The following is a 12,945-nucleotide window of genomic DNA, read 5'->3' as shown; positions in this document are numbered from 1 at the left end:
CTTAGGTATGTGTCAGAGTTTATTTCAAGATTGCAACTATCGTACGTTGATCTCCTTTACATATTCTCACACAATTCTCTACTTTGCCGATGCGATAGACGTAGATTTAATGGATAGGTTATCTAGAAATAACTTTTCATCAAAACAAGACGTACTCATCAACACACAACTGACATTGATAATATTGACAGGTAATAATCAAGCAACAATAAAATAGTTGACAGCTATTTCGTTCTTTTAGTTATACAAATCTGATTACCCTAAAGCTGGAGGATGAGAACTGACATAACACTTTCATCCTAAAGCTAGTACTGTTGGAGCTTTTAAAGCTAGTGCTCGCACTGATGTCCCTTTTTAGGAATTAAACGGTATCCAGTGGTTGGTTGTTCGAACGCGTTGACTTATTGCCACCTGAGATGTCGAGGTTGCATGGAACTAGATTACCTCCTACCAGGCAGATAGATAAATGGATCATTAGAACATAGACACTACATAAGGAAGAAGACGTAGGCCTTACAGTGGTTTTGTATTGTGCGAGAACAAGGTTGCTTTTGTGCCCTGCTTTCTTTGACTTTTGATACAGGGAAGCGAAAGGCAATATTGTCTTTAAAGTTGTACCAACCACCAAATAGACACCACATATGTAAGTTAGCTAGAATGCCTTGTTGTATGTAGTACGTTCGTCACAATTTCCAAAATAAAAACCAAGACACGTTGACGAATTAGAAAGGGACGATTATGGTATGGTGTGCAGCCAACCATGCAATTTGTTTGACTCACAAGTCACAAACCAAGCATGCAGCCTCAAGGCAACCATCATCTAGTTTTGGCTCCCAGGCATCGAGTTGATCATGAGGGGTAGCTGTGTACTATATGTACCTCGCCAGGTGAGTTTTGTTGTCTGTAGGGCTGACTGAATTGACAGCCTGTCAGCCCATCTTTGTCTAGTCCACCTAAACTCTACGTCTTACATCTCCGCCCCAACAAGGGTCAATCAGTCAATAGACATTCAATTTCCTCAGCCATATATACATAAGCTTTTTAAGTCAGAGAAGCCCCTTAGTAAACCTGCATTCCATTTCTCTGCACCTCCGCGACCTTGTTTAGACCTCTACATCCTGCGCTGTCTATTTCGACACAGCCTCTGGGGTTGACTGCACTGCCTACCGGCGCCCATCTAGCACAGGCTCAAGTCTGCCTTGGCATGTGACATAGGTATTCAATTTAATCTCCTACTTTGGACGCTCCTCGATTTAACATACCTACTTGGCGACTAAGACGAGATTGCGTCTTGTCACCTGCCATGAACTTCCCCGATCAAGGGCAGAACTACTCGGTGAACGGCAGACTAAACGTTGTACCAGGTGCTCGAAACAGTGGCATTTCTGATACATCAGGACAGTCCAGTAACACTTCGGTATATCGAATGAACCAAATGCAGCCTCCATCTGCACCATCTCAGTATGGGAACCCACAATATCAGCACCCCATACTTCCTCCTCCGTCTCAAAGTGAGCACCAGGGCAACGACGCCGTCAATCAAGACAACAACCAAAACGAAGACGCACAATGGGTGGCTGAAGACCAAAACCAGGACCAAATACTACTGCCACAGCCTGCTCCCTTGTCAGGATATAGTGGAGCTACTTTTAACAAAGCCCAACATGTATATGCCAGTCGGGTGCCGAAGCTCATGGCAGACGACGAGGTCGAGCAGTCTCGCAGTTTTGAGCGATACCGTCTCCATTCCATCAGATTCGAGCTTTCTCAGGGAGATGTCCTTGTCTTCATCGACTACCCCTATTACCACAAAGATGCCATCGCTCATACCGACTGCAATGGCCTAATTTACAAGTCACAACAATTCCGTGTTCACTCCAAAAAGCTCCTGGAGACCAATTCCTCCACGTTCGAAGAGATGCTCAACCCTACCTATCAGTTCAGAATCCAGAGGCGGCGCAAGATGGTCAACAAGATGCCCGAAGGCATCAAGTATTTGCTGGACCTGACACCGCCTTCTGAAGGAGATGAGCTGGTATTCCAAATGACCGAGCTATCATTGACTCCCGCCCTTATCAAGTGGTGGAAGTCATCTATCGAGAATGATACCGATATGAGCTTGGTATCAGGTCATGACGATGTTTGCATGTGCAATAGACAGCACGAGGAAGACATGCTCAGTACCATAGGGCATACCGGGAACTCTGAAAGTGCTAATACTGGACCCAACAGAAGAGATCACTCACCAGAGAACCTGTTACCTGGGGCCAAGGTAATAACTGCAATGCAGATGAAAGCCAGAGGCGAGAATGAATTCATTCCAACGCCCCAGTATCGACACGCCCCGGATTACTGCCCAGTTCGACATCGCAATGGAATTATTAGGCTACTCATGTTGATCGAAGGTAAAGGAATCATACTCGACTCGGCTCCCCGCCTGTGGACTCTGGTCAAGCTTGGCAACATCTTCGACTGCAGTGCTCTCCTTCGGGATCGTGTAACTCAATGGATGTTGCATGGATCCAACACCGCTTTCATCGAGGTAGCACCTGAAGAAGCTTTGCAAATTGCATTCTCCCTCAAGATTCCTCAGGTTGCTGAAAGTGCTTTCAAGATCCTTGTCAATGAACTTGCGCTCAAACTGGCCGGCGAAGCTCAACCGCACCAGAATCACAACCACACAACAGCATTTGGTAGAAGGCTTGGAAGCCTACCTGATGAACTCAACAATGTCGTACAGCATGCAGCTCAGGCATTGGTCGAGAGGGTTTCAGATATCGATAAGATGATGCGCAATCCTTGTCTGTATGACTTCTGGGACATTGACGAGTGGAATGGGCTACGAGTGATTGAGCAGCTTCTCGCACGGGAAACCACAGAACTCGCAAGTCAAGCACTCGCCGCCATCCACGCCCTTATGGATAACTTGGTCGCCGAGGTTGCGCAGGCGTGGGAAACCAACATATCGATTCCTATGTTTGATAAACACCTGGCAAACCAGAGCATGGACCAAGACCGTTTGACATACGTGGAACCGCTGGACTTTGAAACTATGACCACGATAATGAACACGTTCAACTCAACTCAGATGCTACTCTGTGCTTCGCCGTACAACGATGTCGGTGTGGATCTCGATGCTCGGAGATGGTGGTCCTGTCGATGTAGACTGACTGGCCACCAGCACAGAACATACAGCGACTTGGTGCAAATGGCAACAAACACACTGGGAGCCCTTCTCGCCTGTAATCCATGGCTTCAGATTGATCCACTCTGGGTGCGCACTCTTGAGCTCAAGGATTACGGAAACCCAATGATAGGAGGGATCTTCCAATTCAACAAACCAATCGTGTCTCTCAACCACCTCGAAGCTGAAGTCAAGGACCGACTTCGTCCAATCACACTCTCATGGGTGCGTCGCCATTTTGAACCATCACTCAACATCACTAGACATCTTCTGCTCACTTTGACCGACAACGAGCTCAAATATCTTCCATTGTGGTGTGGAGGATGTGACGATGGCACGGGCGGTGTCTTCGAGGATCCCATTCCTTCCACAGATATGGGACCGAAAGGACCAGGACCAGGCTTTCACACGGGGCAAACAATCCCTTCAGCACCTGCAAGTATCAGTGGCTCCATGATCGAAGACATGGATGCGCTACGAGTATGGGGTAGCACAACAGGTGCTTCGCTAAATGTTCATGACAGCATTTCAACTGTCTATCGGCCAGATCATGTCATTGCCGAAGACAAGTCTATAGCTTCAGAGTCCTTTACCGCTGGTGGATCAGAGTACGCAGATGCCAGATTTGCTCTGCCAGCAGGCCATCAAGAAATGGGCGAGGCAGTCAGCATGTTGGTCGAGACGATAGATGAGCCGGTAGACCCAGAATCAAGATCTGCCAGTGAAGGTCGAAGCGGAGTTGGTAACGACAGCGATGATGATAACATGTACATGTGGGATGGTGATAGCGATAGTGGTAGCAGTACGCGCACACTCTCTTAATGACATTCGGGGGAAAATACACTACAAGCTGTGGGAGTACAACGGCATCAAAGATTGCAATGTCACGTTCAAATACCAACGAGTATAGAAGCACCAATACATGGTTTTCACAGTTCAAGAATACACATATTGAGGGTATCATTCCTTGTATATTTCCTTTACCGTCAATGCATGTAAAACGCTGAACCCCCATGTTACCAACCTTTTTTTTATCGAACGCCTATGCCATTATCCGTCATATGTCTTTTCACCCCTTTCTACAGAGTACAACTTCCTAGATCAACCCCTGTTGAGCGTGTTACCCGCTCCCTTAGGATTGTGATCCACAAACTCATCCCACTCACGTTGCTTGTATGTCTCACGATCTACAGCATCGTAATCATCCTCATCAATCACCGTCTTCTCCTCCACACCTCCCTGTAGAATGTTGCCCTGCCTTCTTTCCTCCTCAAGGTACTCGTCGATAGACATGGTTGGCAAGTTGTGCCCTGAGCGGAATACATCCCGTGACATCTGATCCCGCGAACCTACCAGCGTAAAAGGCTGAAGAGGCTTGCCCTGCTTAGAGAGCAACGGCCCACCAGGAAGTGAGTGCAGGCGACGGAGAGGCTGATCGAGGCGATAGGAGTGGTCATCCTTAGATGGTGTATCGGTAGACGAAGGCGCAAGTGGTCGGGGCGCCTGCGCAAGGATATCAACCTCACGATTCAACGAGTCCAATGCCTGAAGAGCAGAATGTACTGCAAAAGTGATTTGCGTCATGTAAAGCTCCCGCACAAGCTCCTCATCGCCTTGCTCCAAATATCGAGGGTTCCGTCGCAACATCTCCAGCTTCTCCTTCAGTGCCTTCTCCGCGCGATAATTCGCAATCTTGCCATCCCGTCGCGCCGCAGCGTCGGTGGTTGCCACCACAGCAAAGCTCTCGGGTTCGTCACGGTACCTCTCAAGAACACGATCATACGGCGCCTGGACAAGACCGTACCCGTCTACGGCGGCCAGGAAGCGTTCGTATGCAGCCCGAGACTTTGCGAGGACTTCAAGGCGTTGATCAGGGCTTTGATTGGGGGTTTTCTGAACGAGCTCTGCGATATGAGCATCGAGAAGAAGGTACGGGATGTCGGTGGTAGAAACGTCCTCGATGCCCTCGTTGGGAGAGAAGAGAGCCAGACCCGAGATCCGGTCGCGCGCCGAGTTGTAGAGGGAAAGGGCAGCTTCGAGATCGGAGCGGTAGGCGGGGGATGTTGCTTCGAAAGCGTTCTCTAAGGCTCGACGCTTTTCTTCTGCAGCTTCATAGAGGGATCGCAGCGACTGGGGCTCTTCTGAAGACATTATGGATATGAACTTGTTGTGATGTAAAAGTTACTAGAGGCAAATGTAAACGGTCAGATGGAGGTGATGATAAATTAGACCCTTGGATTCTCATAGAACCCCGCGCTAACAGGGGGGAAGCTCTTATCGATAAGCAATCGTTATAAAACATCTAGAAACAGTTGCTGACATCCATTGGCTCATAAGGAGTGAACTGTGAGACGTAGAGACACCGCTGATTTAGTAGGAGAGGTGAAAGGCAAGGTTCAGCAGCTCTTGTATATGGCTAACTTATATACTAATAGCATCTTGGCCATTGGATATCAATAAACAGCTTGGTCATGGTCCTATGTAAAGCAATGGTTCTGCATCCTGTACGCCCCCCAACTAGACTTGTGTAATAATTCTCAGCTTCAGATCTTCCCCTTCCATCGTACCACCCCTTTGGCTTGCTTCAACAAATAACTCGTAGTCACGAAATAAAAAAACAAAAACAAAGCCAAACATCAGAGGCCCAAGAATGAAAGCAACTGACACTCTTGGTCCCCCCTACCGTTTCTCATCCTGCAACTAGTCTTCATCATCATCCATCGAGAAAGGATCATCGCTCTCATCTGGTTGCTCTATTGAAGAATCATCATCAACGACAATGGGTCGTCTTGCGGCGGCGGCACGCCCAGGACGGGCCCTCGCGGCAGCCTTGGGAGGAGGCGACTCTGGGTCGGCCATGTCTTCATCCGAATCATCGTCGAGTACTGGCTTCTTGACAGCCTTTTTCGCGGCGTATGCCTTGGCTGCTGGCGAGAGTGTTGTTTGCTTAGTAGCGGGACGTGAAGCGACCTTTGATGCTGCTGTCTTTGTGACCTTTGTGGCTGCTTTGGGAGCGGCCTTGGGTTTCGCCGCCTCCTTGTTCTTAACACCGGCAGGGCGACCCCGGCCCTTCTTGACTGTAGCAAGGCCAGCTGGTGTTGGGTCCTCAGACTCAGTACCTGTAGACTTGGACTTGGCAGACGTTGGCTTTGCTGGAGCTACAAAAGGCTCGTCGTCAGAAAGGAAGCTGTCAACGTGGTCATCCTTGGCCGCTGTCTTGTGCGGCGACGACTTGGCAAGAAGTTCGTAGTTCGTGTCGTCAGGACTATCGTCATCAAAGTCAAACGCCTTGGCCGACTTGGCCTTAGCCTTTGGAAGCCCACTGTTGCTGGTGTTGCCGTGGCTGGAGTCTGGTCGGCTCATGGCATGTAAACTAAACCTGCCCTTTTCATGGTCGCCAGCTGGTTTGTCAATGCCCTTGACCAAGGCACCGACATCACCAAGCATCTGATCGTCATCACTTTCAGAGTCGTCGTCGATGACCGCCTTTATCTTGGATGCAGCAGCGCGCTTGGCTCGTCCAGTGCCTGGTGTTTCGGTTGGTGGCGACTGGGATGCCTTCATGGCAGGCGCTGATGACTTACCGCGGCTCAGGGCGGCGTAGTCATCGTCAGAGAAGGCATCTGAGAGCTCCATGACGTCGGCCGTAGGTTCCTTCTTCACCTTTGGTTTTGAGCTGAACATCTCGGCGAACCGTTGAGCACTCTTCGTCTCCACCTTGACTGGCTTTACCACAGCAACCTTGGCTTTCGCGCGGGCCTTCTTCTCAGGCGCGTACTCATCATCATCCTTGGCTTTGCGGCCACGAGCGGTGCCAGCACCTATCTTTTTAGAAACGCGGCGACCCAAGCGACGGATGTTTGTCTTGATTTCAGCATCGACAGCAAGCTGATTCTCCCATTCGGTCATGAAATCATCAAGGTCACGACACCATAGATCCTTCTCACTGAGAGCGAGAAGCTCCTCGTGCTCAGCCTTCTTCTTCTCGATGGCTTGCTTGAGCTTTTCAAGTCGTTCAGCAGTCAAAGACCAGATAGGCATCTGCGATGTGTTAGTACCTGCACTGTTCCTCTACTTAGCATGTAACTTACCGAGAGAAGATAGTCGTAATCGCGGGCACCACCTTCGGAGTCCCCTTCGACGTCCTGGTTGTCATCGTCCTCTTCTTCTTCATCTGCTGTCTTCTTTTTGTCTCCGCGAGGGGGAAACGCCTCGTAATCACGATCTCGAAGCTCCTGTACAAGAACAGCCTTCTTCTTCTTACCGACCACGAGTTTGTTGTCAATGATCTCCTTGATGAACCTTGCCTGGTTCTGGAGCTTGCGCAAGTCTGCGTGGTAAACCCCTAGCCAGTGTTTCTACCAAAAGTTAGCTGGATCGTCGCCGAGTTCGGACTCGGACACTCACCTTGCGATCAGTATACATGTCAAGACGATACTGATAAAACTCCTCAAGAATCTCTTCCACCTTCTCGTACTTGCGAATTCGGCCGCTGGTGTCGAATGCAACCAAGTTGGAGGTAGCAACTTGCTTGGTAAGCTTAAATCGCTCGAGAATACCCTCTTCCATCACTTTGCCCATGTGCTTGTCGTCCACAGCAATCTCAAAATGAACAGTGCTATGGTCGTTGAACTCTTTGTAATCTTTGATCCACGAAGGACCGAGTTCGCCGGAAATAACCTTTTCCAATTTTGCCTTGAAATCGTCTGTCCACACACGAATGGGTAGTTCTGTAATGACGATCTCGTTGTCCTTCTGCTCGTTGGCATATGCTACACCATTGAACTTGTAACGGTCGGGCCCAGCAGCTTCAGGAGTACCCTTCCAACCACGGAACCAAGGCATCATGGTCTCGAAAGGTTTCTCCTCTGTGTCATTCTCGTCGAGACGACCCATTCGGCGTCTCAAGTTCTGAACAATATCTGCAGGGTGGTAGTTGGGAATATTACTACTCCAACCTGTGCCAATACCATCGGCACCGTTGACCAGTACCATGGGAAGAATTGGGGCATATACCATTGGCTCGATTTTCTTGCCATCTTCATAATGGTGCAACAGGTTGGGCTCATCCATAGGGTGAAAGATTTTGCGGGCGAAGGGCGATAGTCGGGTGAAAGTGTAACGAGGACTGGCAGCATCAGAACCACCTGCAAGTCGAGAACCGAAGTTTCCACTGGGTTCCAGGCAGTTGATGTTGTTCGAGCCCACGAAGTTCTGAGCAAGGCCAATAATGGTCTGTTGAAGTGACTGTTCACCGTGGTGGTATGCCGTCTGTTCGGACACATAACCTGCCAATTCAACGACCTTCTTGTCTTTGATCAAGTTTCTCTTGAAGCACGCGTAGATGACCTTGCGCTGACCGGGCTTGAATCCGTCCAGAACAGATGGAATAGATCGCATGTTGTCAGCCATACTGAAGAGAATAAGTTCTCTGTTGATGAAGTCAGAGTAGCAAATTTGCTTGGCAGAATGATCTAGAAAAGTACCAGGGACAAAGTTGCCCAGCCATTCTTTTCTTGCATCCGCCTTTTTCTTGGAAAAGGCCAACTCCAACATCTTGGATTCCTCAGGTTTCATAACTTCAAACTCCTTCAAGTGGTCATCAAGGTTGGTGAAGTAGACTTGTGCGTCTTCGTTGGAGCTGGTTCCCAGACCCTTGAAGTACTTAGAATGCCACCGAGTAAGCTCGTTCTTGTGAACATCTTTCCACTCCTCGTACTCGGGCTGCGTGAAGAAGGACTTGAGTTTCTGGGGTTTCTTAGGGTTTGGGCCTTGCCAGACTTTGACAATGGGGGTAATGAACTCTCGGAAGAAATCGGGGATCCTGAGAAGAGATGGAAACTGGACCTCGAGGAAATTGATAAGAAGTCCCTTGATATGACTACCATCGTGATCCTGATCAGCCATGATCATCAGATGACCATATCGGAGGTTCTTCGTATCGGTGTAAGATGTCTTGTGCTTGAGACCCAGGAACTGTTTGATGTTCTGGATCTCTTGGTTTTTTGCGATCTGATCAGGCGAAGCGTCACGCACGTTGAGCAATTTTCCACGCAGCGGGAAGACACCAATTCGATCAGGGTCAAGGATAGCACGACCGGAAACAGCCAAACCCTTGGCGGAGTCACCTTCTGTCAAAATCAGAGTACACTCATGACCTCTTCTTGTGCCAGCAAAGTTAGCCTCAACCAGTTTGGCATTGTTCACTCGTGATCGCTTGTTGCCATCACTCTTGGCCATCATTTTATCGGCCTTCTTCTCCGCCATGTCCAGGATGTTCTGGATGGCATCAGACTTTGCCACCTTCTTGAGAAAGTCATCACCAAGTGTACATTTGCTGCCAAACTGGCTAGCCTTGGTTGTCATCTGCTCTTTGGTCTGTGAAGAGAAGGCAGGGTTGTCAATGTAGCAGTTGATGAAAACGAAGATGTGATTTCGCAGGTGGTTTTGCTTCAAAGTGTGACCCTTGCGCTTCTTGTTCAGAGTGTTGAGCAGACTCTTGGTGATCTGATCGGCGATGTAGTTGACGTGAGTACCTCCAGCTGTCGTCGCGATAGAGTTGACAAATGAGACTTGTTGGAAAGTGCCGTCAGAGACAGCGAAGCCCACCTCCCATCGAGGATGCGACTTATCCTTGTCCATCTCCACTGTGCAGGTAGGAGAGCCGCCTTCCTCATCGAGTCTGTCCTTTGCGATAGACTTGGCGTAAAGATCGCAGTAAGCCTTGAAGTCCTTGATCTTGACTTGCTCTCCGTTGAGGAACACTTTGATGCCTCGAATCGTGCCAACCATGTCGTAGACTCGTCGATACATCAATGATTCCAGATCGTCGTCAATACCGTCTTCCATACCAAAGCGCTTGAAATCAGGTTTGAAGGTAATTCGGGTGTAGCTGGCAGATTTGCTGGCCGTAATTTTGGCCTTGTGCATCGTGTTCATGTTGTCGGTCCATGTCTGCTTGTACTTCTTCCCGCTCACGCTGTCTTGGCATTCGAGATTAAACTCGGTACTGAAGACGTTGCAAAGCTTAGCACCGTAACCGTTACGGCCACCAACGGTTTTCTTCTCATCATCGTCAAAGTTGGAACCTGCCAACAAATGTCCGAAGATGAGTTCCGGAATATAAATATTCTCCTTCTCGTGAAGCACAATAGGAATGCCCTTTCCGTTGTTCTCGACGCTGATCACGCCGGCCTCACGGTCGATGTTGATCTTCATATATGTCATGGAGCTGTCGCGCTGCTTGTTGTCGGCAGCGTTGACCAGAATCTCGTCAAAAATCTTGTAGAGACCGGGTACGAAATTGATAGCTTTGTACTCCATGAGCTGAGTTTCTTTGTTCAGAACCCATAGTTGCTGTTCTGTCCTTTCAACGGAACCGATATAGGTGTCGGGTCGTTTGAGAATGTGTTGGAGTTGTGTGAGTTTTGTGTACATTTCAGTAGCCGTCTTCTGCTTGGCAGGTTTCGCCGGGCTCTCGATGGACATGCTGTCGTCATCAGCCTCCTTCTTTTGTTTCTTCGCCTTGGGCGGCGTGTTCGAGGCATCGGAGGCAACGCTCGCATCATCGTTGTCGCTCTCTGGAGTAGGGCGCTTCTTAGGCTGTGCCTTTGTTTTCAGTGTTGAATGCACCATCTTCTTGGGCGCAGCAGGCTTCTTAGGCGCAGCGGCCTTCTTGGGCTTTGCTTTCTGTTGGAAGTCTTTAGCTTAAGTGCGCAGCAAATAACACTTGCAAAATGTGTAAATATTGTTGCTTGAGGCAAGCGAAAAGGTTGAAAGGAATCAGGAGGCTGCGATGCGCGTTGACAAGGAGTGGGCAGGCAGGCAGAAATAAGCAAATGTGTATTCAATATACACTGTTGTGAAGCAGAGAGGGGTGGGAGGAAGTAAGTAACCTACAGTTTCAGGAACGAAGCCGTCAGACTCGTCCTCAAGACTGAACATAGACTCGTCGGAATCCATTTTGTTGATGTTTGGAGTGGGAGAAAAGAATCTGGCTTGAGACGGCCAAATTGTACTATGTAAGGACAAAGGAAGTGTATACAACAAAGGGGGAAATGAGAACAAAGGTTTCAAGCTTAAAGGATAGTTAGGGCGAGCCAAGGGTGTTGCTCGCGCATGAATTCGCGACAGTGAAGGTGGAAAAGACCAACAAAGACGTGTCAATGCTTGACTTCTCATCAACGAGATTATGTTGTTGAGCTGGTGGTAAACCAGGGTCAAGGTCTGTGTTGTATGTATGTACGTACCAACATAAACAACAAATCTTGCAGGGGACGCGACTGTGGCTGCCCACCCTGACAGGCTGTGGTGGGGCCGCGTTTTTGTGCCTCAGGCACATACAAGAGCGACAACTGTCACTGTAAGTGAACTACCACTGTCTACCAGATCTTGTCACCCAACACATGGTCCAAGTCTATCAGCTTGTGCCTGAGAGCCTCATTTTCTTGCCAATCTCAAACTACCAAAGCATTCAATCTACCTACTTACTTACCTACCTAGGTAGGCTGTGGGTCCATTTGGATCTACCTTTGTTCAGAAAAACTCTACATTTTATGTACTTCATATCGCGTTTCAACAATGGCCTAATTACTGGGCCGATTGCTTTAATCCAATGTCGTAGTCTTGCTCAAAGACGGGATGAACTGCAAAAACTCTCATCATGAAACGAACTCTCGGGCTAAATCCCTTTCATACCTGGGAGCTGATCCAGTTTGATTAAGTGCGCCGAAAACACACATAAAATATGACAACCGCTAGCAAACTTGCACTGTTGCCTCGTTTCATTTGCTCTTCGGCTCGTGCCATACGTTCCACAAGCTTGCCAGAATCAGAGTCTCCCTTATGGAGACCACGGCAACTTGTCAAGTTCCGAGGCCGGCCCTGCTCTGATCGTATCGTAGTCGCCTATTCTCCGAAACGAGCCTGTCAAGCTCGAAGTCAGACATGCACCGGGCTCAGACTGGATTAGCGGGCCGAGTCAAGATGTGCAACTTGAAGCGGAGGAAAGTCTCTATCAAAGATACGTGTGTTGCCCTGGCATGGGAACTTAACTCTTGCTTATTCTCCTGGTTGCACCGTCTTCGAGATTAGCTTGACTGATGCTGACCGTATCACCAACAGGGTCTTCAACGAGGTATCTGCCATCGCCTCACTCTCAGTTAGTTTGGGTATTCCCGCACTGCCCTTGCGATATTGATAGTAGGTATCCTCCCCCAGCTACACTGCCACTGAGTTCAGTTACAAGCTCTTATCTCCGACCACCTTGCTAATCTGAATTGGAGCCAGTTCATGATATATCGATCCGGCCCATGCTGGGTGGTCAATAGACGCTTTGTTCCTCTTCTCTTGCATAAAATCTAGAATCTATTCGGCTTAGACATCAGAACACTACCATATAGACTCATATGATCACCTTCACCTCCCGAAGCAGCTGCTCGGCATGGGCACGGCGACTGATGCCACACCGATGGGGAAAGGAAATTGGTAACACTGGCCGAATTCGATGCAGGGAACCGCACTGTACCTTTCTTCACACCTGGTGCAAAAGAAATGCCAGCTCGCCATGGCCTCCCGCTGTCCCACCTCGCCGAAATCGTACAATCTTCTGAAACCAAGTCCTGAGAAATAGGAAATCATTAACAGACCTTGATACCGATATAGACGATCCGTTGTTTCCGAATCTGTCACAGCTCGGTCCGATAAGCTTAGTAGGAGATCAAACACATCGCTCAGCTTTCAAAATAGGCACGGGTGTCATG

The 12,945-nt window shown here is 48.9% G+C and overlaps 3 protein-coding genes across 3 annotated transcripts; 1 reads left to right on the top strand and 2 right to left on the bottom strand.

The window, feature by feature from the left end:
- Positions 1-1,303: 1,303 nt before the first annotated feature.
- On the top strand, positions 1,304-4,006 carry FGSG_09799 (uncharacterized protein; the record flags this gene model as incomplete). Its single annotated transcript, XM_011329587.1, has 1 exon — positions 1,304-4,006. The coding sequence occupies one exon, from the start codon at positions 1,304-1,306 to the stop codon at positions 4,004-4,006; it is 2,703 nt and encodes a 900-aa protein (XP_011327889.1).
- Positions 4,007-4,285: 279 nt separating this feature from the next.
- FGSG_09800 (uncharacterized protein) lies at positions 4,286-5,335 on the bottom strand (the record flags this gene model as incomplete). The annotated part of the gene is made up of 1 exon (XM_011329586.1): positions 4,286-5,335. One exon carries the CDS (start codon positions 5,333-5,335, stop codon positions 4,286-4,288), a length of 1,050 nt encoding a protein of 349 aa, XP_011327888.1.
- Positions 5,336-5,884: 549 nt separating this feature from the next.
- Positions 5,885-11,146, bottom strand: FGSG_09801 (DNA topoisomerase 2; the record flags this gene model as incomplete). Its single annotated transcript, XM_011329585.1, has 4 exons — positions 5,885-7,225; positions 7,276-7,542; positions 7,592-10,873; positions 11,084-11,146. 4 exons carry the CDS (start codon positions 11,144-11,146, stop codon positions 5,885-5,887), a joined length of 4,953 nt encoding a protein of 1,650 aa, XP_011327887.1.
- Positions 11,147-12,945: the final 1,799 nt, after the last annotated feature.

This window comes from Fusarium graminearum, chromosome 4, assembly GCF_000240135.3.
Source record: "Fusarium graminearum PH-1 chromosome 4, whole genome shotgun sequence".
Lineage (NCBI taxonomy): Eukaryota > Fungi > Ascomycota > Sordariomycetes > Hypocreales > Nectriaceae > Fusarium > Fusarium graminearum.
The sequence above is the reverse complement of the archived record's forward strand: the minus strand, read 5'-3'. Positions and strand labels throughout refer to the sequence as shown.